Genomic DNA, 19895 nt, shown 5'->3' on the forward strand with positions numbered 1-19895 from the left:
TCTAAGTTCTATGAGCTTAATTGAATGTGATGAGAGACTTGGGGGAAACTCTGATTTATAGCCAGTTAGAAGTACAGGTAACATCTTGAACTTATGACTGACATCTGAAGTCCAAGCTGGTCAGTCAGAAGCACAGGTGACAACCTGGAATTTGGACTGGCATCTGAAGTAGATGGTCGGGGGAGAGGGCCTTTGAAGTGGAGACAGGAGGAAGTAGACAGTCCCATAGGACTGAACCCTTAGCATGTGGGATCTGACGCTATCTCTGGTTAGATAACGTCAAGACTGACCCAGCTGGCATCTCAAGAACTGATGGCATGGAAAACATTCCTTCCACACAAATTGGAATTGGGTCCAGGAACCCAAAAGAAATAGATAAACAAAATGTGGTACGTGATAGGCTGAAATATTATTCAGCCATAAAATAGAATGAAGTTCTGACACATTAAACAGCATGGCTGAATCTTGAGGACATTATGCTAAGTGAAAGAAGCCAGTCACAAAAGGACAAATATTGTAAGACTCTGTTTATATGAGCTACCTGAACTAGACAAATTCACAGAGATGGAAAATGGAATAAAGGTTACCATAGGTTGAGAGGGGAGTGGTGTGTGAGTTAGTGTTTAAGTGGTAGAGTTCCTGATTCAGGTAATGAAAAAGTCTGGGAAATTTATAGTGGTGATGGTTGCAAAACAGTGTGAATGTACTTAATGCCACCTAACGTCATACCTAACGGTAAAGATTAAATATTTTCCTCTTAATATCAGGAACAAAAAAGTAAAAATAAAAACGATTTCAGCTCTTATCACTTCTATTCAATATTGTACTGAAGATTTTTAGTGAGGGCAATAAGACAAGAAATAAAAGTCAACCAGATTGGAAAAGAAAAATATAGAGATCCAATGGAATCTACAGAGTAAAAGCAAAACCAAAACAAAACAAAAAGCTCCTAACACTAATAAGCAAATTTAGCAAGTTTAGAGAATATAAAATAAACATTAAAAAAAAACAAAACCCAACTCATATGTTCCTATATGTTAGCCACGAACAGGGAAATTGAAAAATTATTTAAATATCAATACTATTTTACGTAAAAATCTATGAAATACTTAGTGATGAATTTAACAAAAGATGCAAAAGACCTGAAACAAAACACTCCAGAGAAATTTTAAGACATAAACAAATGGAGAGATATAACTTGTTCGGTGATCTTAAGAATCAATATTGTTTAAGAGGTCAGTTCTCCCAACCTGATCTAAAACTGATTCAAAATGATTCGGAGACCTACTGTACCACATGAAAGTGTAAAATTTCTAGAAGAAAACATAGAGGAAAATCACTGAAACCTCTGTTGTCATCCATAAAAGAAAAAATTGATAAATCAAATTTCATCAAAATAAAAAACTTCTACTGTTAAGAAAATGACAGAATTGGAGGAAAATATTTGCAAAACATAAATCATTTAATAAGGGATTCATGTTAAGAATATATAAAGAACTCTCAAAATTCAACAATGAAAAAGAAAAAATCCAATTAACGAAAGATTTGAACAAACACTTTAAATATGCACATACACAACACACATGTGTGTTATGGTATATAAGCACTTTAAAAGATGCTCAACTTCATTAGTCATTACAAAATGCAAATTAAACCATGAGATACCAATACATATCTACTAGATGGTCAAAATTTAAGACTCATTATACTAAGTACAGGGGTATGCAAAAGTAGGTTTATAGTTGTGGGTGAAACACCTAGGTTTTTTGTGTATTATTTATTAGTGAATTATTTTCCATATGAACAGCTGTAGGCCTACTTTTGCTCATCCCTGTATAATGATGTGTGAAGATGTGAAAGAATGGGAATCTTCATATAACGTTAGTGGGAATAATGTAAAAATACTTTATTTAAATATGGCCAAACTGTTTTCCAAAGTTAAGCATGCATTTATTATACCATGTAACCCAGCAATTCCATTACTGAGTATTTAGAGTAATAAAAATTAATATTTATATAAAATCCTGTACCTATAAGTTTACAACCAGTCTATTCATAATCACCCAAAACTGGAAATAACCCAAATGTCTTATAATGGGAGACTAGATAAACCAACTCTGAAACATCCATATAATGAAATACAACTCAGCAATAAAAGAGAACTGCCCTGACTGGTGAGACTCAGTTTGTTGTGTGTCAACCCACAAGACAAAAGGTCCCTGGTTTGATACCCAGTCAGGGCACATGTCTGGGTTGCTGGTTTGGTCCTAGATCAGGGTGCATGTGAGAGGCAACCAATTGATGTTTCTTGCACATCGATTTTTCTCCCCCTCTTTCTCCCTCCCTCCCACTCTCTCTAAAGATAAATAAATAAAAGATTTTTTTTAAAAACAGAGAGAATTGATATGCAGCTGGATGTGGCTCAAAGGCATTATGCTAAGTGAAAAAACTCAGTCTGAAAGGTTGCATACTGTATATTTCATTTATATGACATTCTCAGAAAGACAATACTACACCAGTAAGAACCGACTACTAGTTGGCAGCGGTCAGAAAAGGGGACAAGTGTAACTAAAAAGGGGCAGCACTAGGTATTTTAGGAGGGATGATACAAATATATGGCATTTTATTTGTGGAGTTAAAAATATGACCATATACAATTATTAAAATATATATGTTAAAATTCAAATAACTGTATACTCCCCAAAAAGTAAATTTTACTTCTTCTCTTATGTATGGACAGATTTTGCTTATATATATGTGGCTTCTATGTTTGATGCCTACTTGTTTATGACTGTTATAACTGCTTTGTTAATTAATTGGGCCTTTGATCATTACATAATATCCTATTTTATTCTGTCCAGTGCATTAACCTTAAGTTCTACCCTAACTTATATTACCACCTCTGCTTTTGAGTTGTTTGCATTTGCCTGGCTCGTCCCTTCATTTTCGTAACCTTTCCTAATTTAAGTGCTTCAACTCCACTGACATTAGTCGTGTCAAGCTCAGTTGCGAGGTTCCAACTTGACTCCTGTGACTCCTGCAGAAGGACATGAGGCTGGCAGAGGTGGGTTGTCTTCCTCCAAATGGGAATCACTATCTTTAGAAATAAAACAAACAAACAAACAAAAAAGGGCCTGGAAATTGAGAAACACATTACTAAATCAAAGATTTCAAATGTTCAAACTGAAAATTCAAACTATCACATCACACCACAACCTGTTCTTAGCATACACGTTTATTAAAAAAAGAAATTAAAAATAAGGAAAGTTAATACTCATCTTAAGAAACTAACAAAATAAACCAAAAGTCAAAGGAAAGGAAAAAAAAAAGCAATTCCTCAAACAATGAAATAGATATATCCCTTCGAAAATGACAGACAACAAAAATTATACCAAAATATACAAATTTAGAAAGAGGAATTAAGCTCTGATAATGAAGAGTTTCAAAGAATACCATGTGCAACTAACTTAAGAGATAAATGGGCTTTCCAGATACACTCCCAAAACTATATCTTAAATAGAAAACTTGAAGATGTTGGAATGGTAAGGAAAGGAAGAAGATCAGATTGAAATATAACCTTTAAAGAACAGATAGTTCCAATATCATTTAGGCTACCAAAGACAATTTTAAAAGATGAAAAGCTACTTCATTTTATAAACTGGTACAACTTTAATACCAAATCCTGATTTCTAAAAACTACAAAGAAAAAGGAGGGGGGGCATATTATATATAAAAGTAGACATAAAAATTCTTTTTAAAGGTTTTATTTATTTCTATTTTTAGAGGGAGGGGAAAAGAGGGAGAGATGGACAGAAACATCGATATGTGAGAGAAAGGTTGATCAGTTGCCTCTCACACATCCCCAACTGGGGACCAGGCCCGCAACCCAGGCATGTGCCCTGGCCAGGAATTGAACCGTGACCTTTTGATTCACAGGCGGCGCTCGTTGCACTGAGCCACACCATCTAGGGCTAGATGTAAAAACTCTAAATGAAATATTAGTCAGCAGAATCCAGAAACATGTCAAACAATATGAATGGGGTTTTCTAGGAAAGCAAGGAATTTCAGTATAAAAGTCTATCAACAATTAATGCTGAAAAGGCAAATGGAAAAAAACCACAACACTTCCTAATAAAACCTCTAAGTAAAATAGAAAAAACGAACTACTCAAATATGAAGTATTTGCCATCTGCCATTATTCTAAATAAAGAAATGCTAGTGTCATTTTTATTGCTTTATTTCGATTAAAATGTTTAAATAAAATTATATGTAATGCAAGAGTTATATTTTTCTTTGAATTATCTCAAACTTTCAAATATTTTAACAAGCTTATGGTATGGCATCAAACAAGTATAAACTCTCCTGGGAACTCCAAGGCCAGCAAAAGTAGCAGCCATCTGTATATCACTATGTAGCTCATGCCAGGTAGCCCAGGGCAGAGCAAAGGTGATGGCTGACCTTGGCCTGTAATTCCTGGGAGGCCACAATCCATTACCACCTGGTAGATAGCTTCAGATGACTCTGAGTACCACCTAATCATCTCCACCAGTGATACACTCAAGGGGCTGACTCATCAGGCACTGGAGCTCTGCTGACGCAAGTCCTGTCTGCGGGGTCGGCCCCCGCGCAGCAGCCAATCTGATGTAGTCATGGCTGGTCCTCATAGCCAATTAGCTGGGGGTGGTCAATCCCTCCTATTGAGGTGCCCAACAGCAATCAAGGCTCAGCTGCAACAGGATTGTGTACACAACCTACACACGGAGAGTGGCAGGGACAGGCCGCACCCAGAGCACCCAGCTTGGGTGACAGAGAAGGCCCCACCACTGGGCCCCACAGGATACCTACTATGCACAAGGCCTCTATACCAAGACCAGGGGACAAAGCAGCTCTACCTAATACACAGAAACAAACACAGAGAGGCAGCCAAAAAGAGGAGACAAAGAAACATGGCCCAAATGAAAGAACAGAACAAAACTCCAGAAAAAGAACTACACAATCTACCAGATGCTGAGTTCAAAACACTGGTTATAAGGACGCTCAATAAACTTATGAATAGAGTAAATGAACTTGTTAGAACTTCAACAAAGTTTCAGGACACATAAAAATGGAGACACAAAAGATAGAAAAGAACCAGTCAGAAACAAAGAACACATTGACTGAAATTAAGAACACATAAACTGAAATGAAAAACATATTACAGGGAATCAACAGAATAGATAAAGCAGAGACTCAAATCAGTAATTTAGAATATAGGAAAGCAGAAAATACCCAATCAGAACAGCAAAAAGAAAAAACAAAACAAAAGTAATCAGGGTAATTTAAGAAGCCTCCTAGGACTTCAAATGTACCAACATTCACATCATGGGGGTGCCAGAAAGAAGAGAGAGAGCGCAGGGAATTGAAAAACTATGTGAAAGAATAAAGATTGAAAACTTCCCTAACCTGGTAAAGTAAACAGACATACAAGCCCAGGAAATGCAGAGAGTCCCAATCAAGATAAACACTACAAGGCCCACCCCAAGACACATCATAATTAAAATGCCAAAGGTTAAAGAGAGAATCTTAAAAGCAACAAGAGAAAAGCAGTTGGTTATCACAAAGGAGTTCCCATAAAACTATCAGCTGATTTCTCAAAGAAACACTTAGGCCAAAAGGGACTGTCATGAACTACTCAAAGTGATGAAAAATAAGGATATGCAACCAAGACTGCCCAGTAAGGCTATCATTTAGAATCTAAGGAGAGATAAAGAGCTTCCCAAACAGGAAAAAGCTAAAGGAGTCCATCACCACCAAACCAGTATTACAAGAAATGTTAAAGGGTGTTCTTTAAGAAGAAGAAAAAATTGATAAAAAGTATGAGTAATAAGATGGCAATAAATACATAGCTATCAACAATCACTATAAATGCAAATGGATTAAATGTTCCAATCAAATGACATAGTCGCTGAAGAAATAACAAAACAAGACACACACATACGCTATCTACAAGAGACTCACTTCAGATAAAAAGACACACAGACTAAAAAAGGGATGGAAAAGATATTCCATTACAAAATGAAACAAAACAAAATAACTTGGATATCAATAGTTGTAACAGACACGACAGACTTTAAAACAAAGGCTATAACAAGAGACAAAGGAGAACCCAGCAATTCCACTTCTGAGTATTTATCCAACAAAACCCAAAACACTAAATTGAAAAGATATACACAGCCATATGTTCATTACAGCATTATTTACAATAAATAAGATATGGAAGCAACCTAAGTGTCTATCAATTGATGAACTGATAAAGACGAAGTGGTACATATATACAATGGAATATGACATGGCCATAACAAAATTTTTTTTTTTTAATGAAATCTTGCCACCTACAACATGGGTGGACCTCTAGGGTATTGTTCTGAGTGAAATAAGTCAGACAGAGAAAGACAAATGCCATATGATTTCACTTACATGTGAAATCTAAAAAACAAAATAAATGAACAAGCAAATGGAAACAGGCTCATAGATACAGAGAACATTTTGAAGGTTGCCAGAGGGGAGAGGGATAGGTAACATGGGTACAAAAAGTGAAGGGAATAAGGAGTGTAAATTTGTAGTTACAGGAGAGTAACTGGAATTTAAAGTGAAGTGCAGGAAATATAGTCAATAATACTGTCATAACTATGTATGATGTAGATCAGTACTAGATTTAACAGCATGATCACTTCATGAGTTATATAAATGTCTAATCACTGGGTTATACACCTGAAACTAACATAATGTTGTATGCCAACTATAACTGAAAAATAAAAATTATTTTTAAAATCAATGTCAAGGCCATGAAACATAAAAACTGAAGAACTGTCTGGATTAAAAGAAATCAAAGAGAAATACAACTAAAATTCAATGTGTGATCCTGCACTGAATCCTGGACCAGAAACAATTCTTTTACTTTTACTATATAAGATAGTACTAAGAAAATTATTAAAATCTGACTGTATACAGCAGAATTTTATCCATATTCTTTTTAGGAAATACACAATAAAGTATTTAGAGGTTAAAGGCATCAGATCTGTAATTTCCTCTCAAACAATTCAGGAAAACACAAGACCATTGTTTAATGTGGAGAGAGAACGATAAACCAAATGTGATTAATATTAACATTTGGGAAACTTGAGTGAATTCTTTGTAATATTTTAAAACTTTTCTCTAGGTATAAAATTACTTAAAAATAAAAATAAACAGACCCACAGATGTGAAAACAAATGAAGCCATTTAAGAGAAACCAGTTTCCCAACAACAATGCTAGGATCATCTTTACTACATTCTACTCATCAGAGCATAAAATTTCAGAGCTGGAAGAAGTGTATTCTCTATCAGCAAAACTCCTCAATTTACAGACGAAGGCAATGAAGTTAAATTCCTTGCTCAAGATCACAAGTATTTAAAGGCAGAGCCCAGACTACTACTATCTTGCTCTGACTCACTCTTTGAACTAGGACAGCTATCTATATTGTCGTCTACTCCCTAAACATATGACACCAAAATATTTAGCTCTATCTTCTCATATATTCTAGGAGCTAGTGCGGCAAACCATTCTCAGGCAATCTAAATTTCATTTTAAAAAGGAATTTAGGTATCACTGCTCCTAACAATCGTTAATAGCTAATATTGAGAAGTATGTTGAGTTCAGAATTCAGGCCAGATACTGTAGCAAGAGCTAAAAATACAAAAATAACATATGTTACTGTAAGGCAACACTGTCAGGTCCATGATGAGAGAGACTAAGTCTGTATTATTCATCATTATAACCCCACCTCTTTGGACAGTGCTTGGCATACATAAACAGGCAGATAATTGGATGCTGCTGAATAAAAGACAATTCACAGTAAAGGAAAGAAACAGTTTCTGCAGGTACTAATCATAATATCCACAGTGTTAACAAAGTGCCATGATGCAATAATTACGAACTTATTTTTGCTTCATGTGATCTACAAAGCCTTCAGAAATTCAATGTCACCAAAGTTAAGCTTTGAAAGATAAATAAGATTTCAAAGACACAAAAGCAATGGGGTGGAGGAGGGTAGTGGGGGGATTAGAGAAAACAACCTAAAAGCAAAAAAACATTTAGCATGTCTACTGAATTTTTAAACATACTTACCTATTGTTGCTGCAAGTTCCGGATCAAAAGTGTCATCTGTGAACCTTAAGAGCAGGCTAAAAGAGAGGTTAAATAGGCAGATTAGAAAATTGACTTTTCTGCTAATCATTTGATAAATGTGTTCATGATCTGTTATATTTGCTTACCAATTAGATACATCTAAGAATATTATTCCCAAAATATTACCTCAGTGCAGGTATATAAAGACAAATTAAATTATTGGAAAGGTAATTAAAGAAGAGCAAAGTAGTTTATACTAGAAAACATATTCCCCATGCTTCCCTACACAATTCCAAATGTGAAAAGGTTTGTTTTAACTGTACTGATATGTCCTTCTGAGAAAATGATATAGCATCATGTCATGCTTTAACTGACATGGACAAAGGAGGAGGGAATAAGTCTCTTGGAATGCAGCAAGTTAATTTTCTTTAAAAATATCTGATTATGTAATTCACTCTGAATTCAAGTAAAAACAGAAAGGTATGAATGTCTAGCACTTTATAATACACAGTGCAACTATTACCTATGTGGGATAAGAGGATATACGAGTAAAAGGTGACGGCAGACAGATCACATGATGTACAGAGTACACATACTCTGGCAAATGATATGCAGGGTGTATGAAATCATGTAAGCAATGGGGAGCTTCTGTGGGGTTTTAAAGAAAGGAATGGCAAGAACTGCTCTGCATTTTGAAGTTATGCCAAAAAAAAGAAATGTAGGAAAATCAACAGGAGACAACTTCCATGGTTGTGGTTGTGGTGAGAGATTAACAAAGGACTAAACCTAAAAAATGGTAAAGAAACTAAAAAGGAAGGGGTGACATGAAAGCAAAAAGATACCAAAGTAGAAAAATATCCTAAGATTTTACATCTCCTAGGATTATTTTATTTAATATGAGGCAGAAGTGTCAGTTCTTAAACGCTCTTCAAAAATAAAATCCAAGCTTTTGTTAAAGCCCTAGATTTATAAATCAATCAGTCTTCCCTCACATTATCTACTAAAGTAGGACAAGACTGTTCTATTATTGACTTGTTTGCATTAATAAAATCAAGGCAATAGATACCACGTGTCTGAGTTGCGGATAAATATTTCTACAGGTTGTAATTATTGCTGTTAGAGGTTTTTTGTTTTGTTTTATGTTTTTTGATCCACAGATATAAGCAAAACATAGTAACTTCCTCAGAATTTCCAAACCCAGTATCATTGATAGTATCTGAAGGATTAACTCTCTTTCTTGGTTTTGCTATCTGTGTCTGCCACGAAATCGGCACCACAAAAGCAAAGTAAAACAGAAGAGACAAACTGTAGATTAGGTGAGAGCAGTAATTAAGAATCTTAAAAGACTCCTACAAAAAATTTTTCTCTCTGCAACATTAAACTTTAAATTAATAAAAGTGAAAATTTCACTAAAAATTTCAGTCATCCATAATTTAAGAATAGAAAAAGTATGTAGCCATGCTTGGTCACTACAGAAAATAGCATTATAAAAACATAGGTTAACATAATCTTATAGAGGAGCAGCAGTAGTAATAATAACAATACTTAAATAATATAAATAACAACAACAGTGTTGGCTATTATTTACTGAACATAGACAATGTACCAGACACTGAGCCAGGGGTCTTTCCTACATAATTTCTAATGCTTACACCTCTTGTCATCAATGATACTTTGTCAGGAAAGGCACGGAATTGGTGTGCAAAGCAACAAATTTCAATAAAAGCTCTGGGTAGAAGTCAGCCAATACTTAGCCAGGGATATACTGGTAGCTCAAAATGTATCCAAAATTCTATGCATGCATTCTTCTAGACACAGAGTCCATTTCTCTATTAGATTTTGAAAGGAACCCACAACCTGAAAATGTCAAGAACCACTGCTCTAATGGACGTAGTTTGAACTTTCATATTTTCAAAATTAAAGGAACAAAATATCTCCGTGCAGAGCTAAAGATGGAAAAAGTAACTACCACCATTCCACTAAGGGTGGGGGCCAAATTTGTAATAAACTATCTGATTTATAACTAATGTGCACTTCTTAATTCACAAATGAAAATTAGCCAAAAAGGATGGATGGGGGTACAAGAGACACAGGAGGAACAGCAACTTAGATAATAAAAGGTCCCTAGAATCCCTTCCAGTTTCTATAACACTTTTCACCCTGGCTAGTCATAGAATCAGAGAATCTTATATATTTAACATGAAATAGGGTTTGAGAGATTTCTATTCCATCCTCATTTTTCAATAAAGAAATCAAATCTAGAGTGTTCAAATGTCACACACAAGATCACACCAGTGGCAGCACTAGTTTTCATAATCCTGATCTCCTGACTTCTAACATACATGCTCATTACTCCAATAGTCTGAAATAAACTGGAAAAATAACCCTCTAATTTCAAGGAGTTCAGATACCCTTTGTTGTGCAATGATTTCTCAACAAAAGTGGTATCTTACTTCCACTAACTCTAGATCTGTAAAGAAACAAATTATTGGTTAGAACAACCCTTTAAGATTATATCCATGACATATGTTTTTGTACTAACTCACCTTAAAAAAGCACAAGCTCCTGTTTTTTTAGTAGTCATTTATTCCCATTTTATCCAGAAAAATAAGTGCTGTTTTCCATAACATATTACATATATTATAATAAATATTCTGCTAGAAAAATAGGCCAACTTTCTCCCTAAATATAAATTTTCCATTAAAGAGACCATTAAAAGTGTTAAATTTTTGCAGTGACCAGTTGATAACTCACCATGAAGTAGTACTGAGAAAAAATCTGGAAATTAGATTCAAGTAACTTTGTATGAAAGGAGGAAACTAAGGAAACCAGTAATTACACTCAACACATTATACTCTAGAGGAAAAACCACAATTATGTGAACATTATACCTCCAGTTAATCTTCCAGGAAATTTTAACATAGCTTCACTAGTTACCCATCAAATATATTTATAAGAACTGCCAACTGACCATGTAGTAGGATTAACCACATGAAATGACATTCATCCTTCACTGACTTCAAAATCAGCAATTTCAGAGGCCTTAACTTAAATGAAGGTCACATCTCAAGGAAAAAAAATGGTCACAAGGCTACTGAACTCCTATTAAGACAATGTTCAGTATATTAACTAACTTTTTAACCCTCAAACACAATAGATGGTGATTATAAAAACTCTTTTATTCAGCCCTCTTAAGTCACACACACACAAATCACACTATTTGGCTAGCCCGTAGTGTTTCCTTAAGGTATTCCTTGTTATGTACAAATCCCTTACTCCAGTGTACACATGAGGGAAACTATGAAATGTGTTATCATATTTTTAAAATACATAAAATTTCAGAATGCATTACAAAATAGGACTTCAAATCTTTAGATATCTAAAAAAAGTAAGACTCTAAAAGAGATTTGCAAGACACGTTTATCAGGAGGCATGGCCAAAAATGTAAAACTGCTTACAGCTCCTCAAACTTGCATATTGTTTAAAGCACAAGGCACCCTATAATACAACTTAGGCATCATCAGATGGCAGGACAACTTGTTCTAATACCTGGCTCCCCACCTCACCTCAATGTAAACAGTTGTTCATGTTAGCTCCTCAAGAAAGTGTCAAGCAAGGAAAAGCACAACACTAAGTTGTTGTTCTACCTCTTGATGATGTGGCAAAATGAAAACTAACAATTACCCTTTCCTTTCAAAGGTGGTCCACAGCTTAAGCTCGATCAGCTCAGACCAAGGGGAATTATTCAAGCAGTCGGACAACCAGTGAGTTCTTTCACAGCTGACTCAGAAAAGAAACAGAAAAGCCGCCGCAATGGGGTGCCTCGAAATAGGCCAGGAATGTGACCTACGGCGTCACGAAACTTCCTGCAAAGAACATTACGTATTGAGGAGACAAAGCCCGACAGAAATGCCAACGTGATCAACTACAACTCTTAACTCGCGGGGTGACAGGCAGCCTGGACCGCGGGGGGCCCAGACGAGGCCTCCTGCTCGGCGGGACTGGGGCCTAACCCAGCCCGCCACGCCCTATGCGGCCCGGCAGCAAACCGGCCAGACGAGAGGCGGTTCTCCGAATTGTTTTCCTCTTGGTACGACAGGGGGGAAAACGATCCAGAGAACTCAGGCCTGGCAGAGGCCCTGAGCCAGGCCGGCGCGGAGCGCAGAGGCCGCAGGACCCGGGTGGCGGAGACACCCGGCAGGGCGCGAGCGGAGCCCGCCCGGGCACCGTCCGGCCCAAGCCTGGCAGCAGCCGGTTACCGCTCCCGTCGCGGCCCAGGAGACAGCGGCACGGGGGGCAGACAGGGCCCCGTCGCCCCCGTCATGGCCCGCAGACCCGCCTCACCTAGACTTGCCCACGCCACTCTCGCCGATGATGAGGATCTTCAGGGTGGTCAGCACGTCCTCGTCCATCCTGACCCTTGTCGGCTCCGAGCGCAGCCGCCACCGTCTGGCTCTCAAACCCTCCCCAAGAACTGCTGCCGGTGCATGCGCACTGGTCCGCCGCCACCGCCCTCTTTTTACGGCGGATAGATTGCTAAAGCCTTATTTCCGCCTGGACGTAGTTCTGCGTCTGCGCAAACCTAGAACCCCGGGAGTCTTTTTCTCTCTTCAGCAAGTGCAATTTGGGGGGGTGCGGGGAGTCGTGTGTGAGATTTCACTGACTTCGGTTCTTCCTCCTTCCTAGCCCTAACCTAACCCTGGTTCCGCGGGGTACTTAGGAAAGCGCTGAGTTGGGGGAGTATGACGCTCTATTTAGAAGTTCAGCACCTGCTCCCAACAGTCGCATTGCAGTAAGAAAACTTTGTGGTCAAAGGCAGATTATTTTAAATTTAGCTCCCGAATCCACCGTATAACACCTTGATATTACTTAGTCTTCTGAGCTTGTTTCCTCTCTCAGAGTCAGTGCCGTAATACCGGCTTCTTAGCATTGTTATGAAGATTAAATAAATTAATTTGTGAAAGCACTTTGTAAACACAAGCGCTCCATAAAGGCTGTGATTGGGTATTATGCACTTCGTGGCTTATACTGTTAGATTGAAGAGTAGCCTTCACACTTCAGTTCATCTTGAAAGGGAGATATAAACTTCAGATCAGGTGCATGCACACCTCTGATGGTGCAACTTCCAAATAAGAACTGCTACACCATAGCTGCAGAAATTGTATGTATATACTTTGCCTACTTCACTAAGTTGTAAATCTTGGTGAAGGTACCAAACTTCATATATATAATACCTGGCAAAATTTCTGGCAACATGACAGACATTGCATGGGTTTCATCTTCTTATACTTGCACCTACACTAGTGTCAGAACATGGAGGCAGCTAGAATGCACACCTGGACTTTTGGTATATGCTAATCAACCTGGCACTGGACTCAGCCGTTCCCAAAGATATGCTGATGGACTTAGCAGTTCCCAAAAGATGTGTTGATGGACTGAAACCATTGCCAGGGGAAATTGTAATGGACCTAGCCGGATATGTTAACTAACCTGATTTGGTGGGGGGGGCGGGTATGCGAGCAATCAGATGTAAATGATCTACTGAATATGTTGATAAGCAAACTCACCCTCACCAAAATATGTGGTTGACAAGTATAAAAAAGGTGCCTTCAGAAGTACAGGAGGGACTCCTACAGGCCCACGAGGAGTGTTATAGAACCCCTTGGCTGCTTCAGTTGAAACAGAACCCACCGGCTCTTTAGTTAGGGGCCCGATAACCCGCCACCAGAATTATAACTCTCAATACCAGAGTTTCGTGAAAAGAAAAAGAATTGTTTAATAGTTATATAGATCTAATTATTTGCGGATTTCTGCTGTTAAGTCTTATATTCTTTAAAACATCCATAAACACATATCCTTGCCTCCCCCTACCAAACCAGGCTAGTTTTAGAAAAGTTAGAGATACTGTTTCCCTACTTTCTAAACACAGTTCAGCTTTACCAGTAGCTGCCAATCATTCAATTCTGATTGGGGACACCTCGTCTGTGTTATGGGGTCCACCAGCTTTTAATCCAGAACCTTGTGGGTTCTTAGCCTCCTTGTAAACTGCATGGTTAGTCCTTTGTAATCCATATGGAGAGCCTTCCTTTTCAAAGCAGCAAGGTATGTCCCTTCCTTAAAACTGCATCATCAGTCCCCTGTTAAATCCACATGGTCAGCCTGTCCCCAATTAAAACTGCATGGTCAGCCTCCTTAAAATGTCTGCCGCTTACTTTTAAATCCTTGACTGCGTCCTGTAATGCAGTGGGCATGGCACTCAGTTCTGACCATTCACAAAACCTCACGCAGGCTGTCTGTGCTTCTTCCATACTATCTCAAGGTCCAAGACCCCTCCCATCTACCTGAAGCCCTGGATGCATTAAAGCCATTTTGTATAACAAAGACACTAGCCACCAGCCTCAGGCATGTGAAGGCATCCTGAAAGCTGTTTCCTTCTCCCCATCCCCCAGCCACAAGCTCTGGGGGTTTTTCTGGACACCCCTGTTTCTGTAACAGGAGGACCTGGAGTCCCCATTCCCCATCCCCCATTCCCCTTGCTCCTGAGGGCCCTTGAGTTGGTCTGGGAGCTGCCTCTCCCCTTCCCCACCTTTTCCCTCAATAAACCCATTGCCTAATCCCACAGTGGACTCCAGGTGATTTCTCAGAGCAAGGCTGCCCTGACAACTAGGTTTTTGATTAAATAATACATATTAATAAGAATTAGGAAAAAATAAGGAATTAATTTTTTAAATACCTGAAAAAGCTCTTTCACCAGAAGTCCAAATGCAAGCAGTCCTCTCATAAAACAGCTCTTGAAAGGTCAATGAACTCTATCCAGGCTATAGCATCAAGAGCACATGCGTGAGGTTCACAGTATAATCATGCTCTTCCACTCTAGAGCAGTAATTCTGAAAGTAATCGCCAGGTCTGTAGAGCTCACCTTCATGGGGTCTCCATGATCAAACTAGTTTTATAATTATTCAAGATGGTATTTACTTTTTCACTCTTGCTCTCTAATGTTACAGTGGAATTATCCATAAAATCATGACAGCAAAACAGATTGAAGGCAGAACCAGATATAAGAATTTTATTAAGCCAGCCCTTAATGAGATTTGAAAAAATGTAAAATAATACCACTCTTCTCACTAATTTTTTGTTTTAAAATAATTATTTTCCAAAACACATACATTAACTAGTAATAGGCTTATTTCTTAAATGAATTAATACATATATTTAAATTTTTATTTCTGAGTAAATATTAATAGCTATAGCCACATAGTCAGCTCTTTTGAGTCCTCAATAATTTGTAAGAATATACAATAACTTGTACAACCAAAATGTTTGAGAACTGTTGCATGGTACTATTCACAACAAAATTAAAAAATTAAAAACTTAAATTTAAAAACCAGGCCTGGATTTATTGATGATGCACAGAACATCATTGAACTACTTTGTCAACACTATAGTTTCTTAGATTTTTCTCCTAGTTCTTGGCCATTTCTCAGTGTTTTGTGAGATCCTCTTGCACATCTTTTAAACATTTTTGTTCTTTGGGTTTTAGCTTGGCTTTATTTTCTTATTCTGCACATGCTTTGTCCTTTTGGACTTATGGCTTCCTCATCCCACATACTTTGAGGAGTCCCAAAGTTACATTTCTCATGAAGGTTTCTCTCCTGTGGTTCATTCAGGCCAACATACAGGTGCCAAGTCATCTCCAGGTGGCTAAGCCCAGGTAAAGTGAAACATGACCAACACGGAACTTATGATTTCCTTCTCTACATTACTACATTAGGTGGGGTTTCTTTTTGTTTGTTTGTTTGTTTATTTGTTAGTCAATTTTCTTTTTAAGGAATGACTAACAACAGTTTAACTCCCTTTCCTTCACTTTCCACAACCAAATGTTTAGTCCTCACAGTTCTACTCCTTGAGGATCCCTGAAATTTATCCACTTTTTCCCATCTCTATCACCACTGCTATAGTCAGGTCATCATCATCATCTTTTATCATAAGATTACCTATCATATCAGCAGCTGCCCAACTGGCCTTCCTGCCTCCATTTTTCCCTCCCTTCAGAGCCCTCAGCAGCCAAAGTGCTATTATTAAGATGCAAACCTGATTGCACCTTCCCTATGCTGCTCCCTGCCCTTACAAATCTTTATTTTATCATTAAGCTCTGATTATCCCTCCAGCCTCATCTCTTGATATCCCATGCCTTGCCAAATTAAACTCCTTTTATATTTTCAATGAACCATGCTTTCCTTGTCTCTAGGAACTTGCATGTGTTGTTCCTTCTGCCTGAGCACTCCTGTGTCCTCCATCCGTTACGCAATCCATGCACAAACACACATTTTTGTTTGGACAACTCCTACTCAACCTCCGTGGTCTAGCTTTTGGATCCCTTTCTCTGGGACAACTTCCCTGACCACCTAGGTCACCATTACATATCCCTGGTGTGTGTTCTGATAGTGTCCTATGCATATAATGTGCTCCACAGTATTATAATTGCATGTTTTGTTTGTTTCCCTACCAGAATGTGTGCTTTTTTGAAAGGAGAATTATTTAATGCCCCATTCATTGTTCTGCCTCCAGCATTTAGTACAATGCCTAACCTAGAGTAGTTGCTCTAAACTATTATAAGTACAAACCCCAAGTCAACCTCAGGAGTTTGGAACAGCAATCTGCTTATTTATTTGTTTTTTATGTAGGTTAGGATGTCTCTTGAATCTCTGTGTTGAACATTAGGGGGAGAAAGCCCTCAATAACTCTTAATTAGGGAAAGGGTAGGAAGCAAGGCATGGAGACTTCATAGGAAACTATTGGAAGACCTGAATTGGTGGTGACAGTGGGAACTGAAAAATGGAGGGATTATAAAAAGGCACAAGGTATAACTGTCCCAGTGAAGGACAAGAAGAAGAAAAGGGAGAGAAAAACATCAAGCATTTATCTATTGGTTTAAGCTTCAGTGCCACAGATAAAAAAGAACACTCATGACAGAAACAGGGAAGAAAATGAGTTAGGTTTTAACCATGTTGAATTTTATGTGAAGGTAGATCTTGGAGGCAAAATTTTTCAGAACTCTTTTAGAGAAGTGGCTCTAAAATTCAGAGCAGATAACAAGACACAGAAACAGAAAAGTCTGGAAGATGGCATTCCTAACTCATGACTTGACCCAGGTGCTCTGCTCCACATATACATTATCATTCTTAAGTCCCTGGGGGGAAATGAGTCATCTCTTATGAAGCTTCAGACATAACTTATTGTCCTTTAACAAAAAAAAAAAAAAAGAAGAATCTATCTTCTTGTATTAATTATTTCTGCCACATTCAAAATATATAATCAGATAGTTAGGAAATATCTAAGCCAAGATTCTTAAGACCTGACATTTGGGATGACCTGTGAGCAAGCCCAGTATAGAACAAGAGTTTATAATTAAAAAACACTTGGATTTATGATGGGGAAAGCCTCCTGAATCTGGGTTATTCACAACATGCCCACAGCAACAGTCCCAGAAAAGGGACTACAGGGAAGAAAAAAGATCAGATTTGATCCACTGACTTTTCTTCATCTTTCTGCTGTTCCTCTCAGCATCAGTGATGAAGAACAGAAATGCTGGTTTCAGAACTCACATGCTCTGAATAGGTACCGACATGAGCACTGTGACTCAGGGCTTGAATAGGGCTGCTGTGTCCAAGTGTAACAGGCCTCTGCGGCTGGAAGTTCACGTGCTACTGGTGGGAAGAATCCTATGGCATTCCTCTACACCTCCTACCCACCCCAAGTAGATGTTTCAAAACTACACCCTACCTTCCAGGCATCTCCTTGCCTCTGTTGATAAAGCACAGAAGCTTTGGTTGTCGAGGAGGAGTTCGTTTCACTGTTTAGCTGTTTTGATAAAGCCTTGAGAACTTGTGAGAGGTGAAGTCCCTTTAGGAGGCAACTGGTGTGCCCTTTGGAGCATTTGGCATCTTGTGGCTATAAAGTATCAGCACAGAAGGCCCAGGTTTGCCAACAAGCAGTAATGTTTCTGAGTTTCTACTTGAACCTGGCAGAAGGAGTCTTATTGGGCCTGTCAAAAAAACTAGATCATACTTTCCAGAAGTGGCCAGCCTGTTTGAGAGCAGAGGCAGCCACCTGTGAGCTTTTACAGGAAGCTGAGAAGTTTTTCTTGGGACAGCCTGTTACCATATAGGCACCCCACTAAGTGTTGAGCCTGCTGGAGCAAAAAGAAAATTCATGGCTCACTGCTGGAAGAATGGGCAGGTACCAAGCAATTCAAAACTGTAAGTTAGTGAAATCCTGCCTTCGTTCTCCAAGAGCCTGACTGGGTCGTGCTGATGCATGACTGTGCTGAAATAATTGATGATGTTTATTCTAGCAAAATTAATTTAAAAGAGAGAGAATGTGCATATGGAAGGAAAGAGGAGTATTAACCTCCAATAAAAAGGAAATTAAACATACAACAGAAATTTTGAATTACTAGAGTCTGTTCAGGAACCTTTACGGTTAACAGTTGTGCACTATGCTGGACATCAGAAAGAAGACACTGAAGTGGCTAAAGGAAACAATATGGCTGATCAAGCAGTGAAAGAGGCTGCTAAGGAAACATTTATAATGCCTTTGATACCTGCCCTAGACTTGTCACAATTCAACCCTGAATATTCAACTGCAGACTTAGAGAAAGCTAAGATCTGGGGTTTTGAACCACCTATATTAAACAACGGCTCACAGGTCCTAGAATTTCGAAAGGCACGTGTGCCAGAAAAACAGCCTCAAGATACATCCCCATCAGAAAAAAGAAACAATACTAAGAACAGTGCATGTTTAAGGACTGACAAATGGACTTATAGACACTGAAGGTCTGAGGATGCAAATATTTGTTTGCCTTTGTTGACACATTTACCTTTTCAGAATGGGTAGAGGCCTATCTTACTAGAACTGAGAAATCCTCAGAGGTAATAAAAGCCCTACTAAAGGAAATAATTCCTCACTTTGGCCTACCCAGCAGCATCCAGAGTGATAATGGACCTGCTTTTGTTTCAAAAATTATTTGAAAGGTTAATAAATGTTTAGGAACCAAGTGGAGACTCCACACAGCAGGGAGACTTCAGGCTTCTGGGGAGGGAGACAATATGAACACAAGTTGAAGAAAAATGTAGCCAAACTGTGTCAAGAAACTCATCTCCATAGGGATCAAGTTTTACCTATCACTTTGCTCAGGATAAAAGTGGCTCCTTGACATGGATTCAATTGAGTCATTATGAAATCGAGTATGGGTGACCATTTCAGGCTATGATTGGGATGGAAGATACGTATGTAGATCAAAAAGTGCAGGTAAAGAACAATGTACAATATTTAAGTCAGACCTTAGCTGTGATTAATGACTTTAGCTGTATTAGAGATCTGTCCCCTACAGGTTCACTACATTTCTTTGAGCCTGGACATACTCAAGACTAGAAAGACAGAATCCCCAGCAAGCCTTCTAGAAAAAAAAAAATGGACTGGAACCTATGTTGAACACTTTCATTTCATGTCTTGTAGGTGTTTGTATTTCCCTGGAAAGAAAATTGGGGGCCTATAGAAACTCTGAAAGACAGGGAAATGTTTTATTTAAAAACTCTAACGTAGGCCCAGGTAGAAAATGTACTTTTGTCAACTGTACAAAAAACTGTTGTAGATTAATTACAACACCACTACTAATGTATCTTATGCCTTTAGTCATGTCAAATTGCCAGCAGTATGGTTTCTAATACATGAACGGATTGTTTATTCA

General features: G+C 38.2%; 1 protein-coding gene across 2 annotated transcripts in view; it reads right to left on the minus strand.

Moving 5' to 3' along the window:
- RAB18 (RAB18, member RAS oncogene family) overlaps positions 1-12647 on the minus strand; it is a 31135-nt gene extending 18488 nt beyond the window's left edge. For both annotated transcript variants that reach the window (XM_090266645.1, XM_090266644.1), the window contains exons 1-2: positions 12491-12647; positions 8147-8202 (exon numbers count right to left, since the gene is read on the minus strand). In XM_090266645.1, the coding sequence (XP_090122771.1) occupies positions 8147-8202; positions 12491-12558 (124 nt within the window). In that variant the 5' untranslated portion in view covers positions 12559-12647. The remainder of the gene's footprint in view (positions 1-8146; positions 8203-12490) is intronic.
- Between the last annotated feature and the right edge of the window lie 7248 nt (positions 12648-19895).

This window comes from Furipterus horrens, unplaced genomic scaffold (assembly GCF_987537825.1).
Source record: "Furipterus horrens unplaced genomic scaffold, mFurHor1.1.pri manual_scaffold_2, whole genome shotgun sequence".
Classification (NCBI taxonomy): domain Eukaryota; kingdom Metazoa; phylum Chordata; class Mammalia; order Chiroptera; family Furipteridae; genus Furipterus; species Furipterus horrens.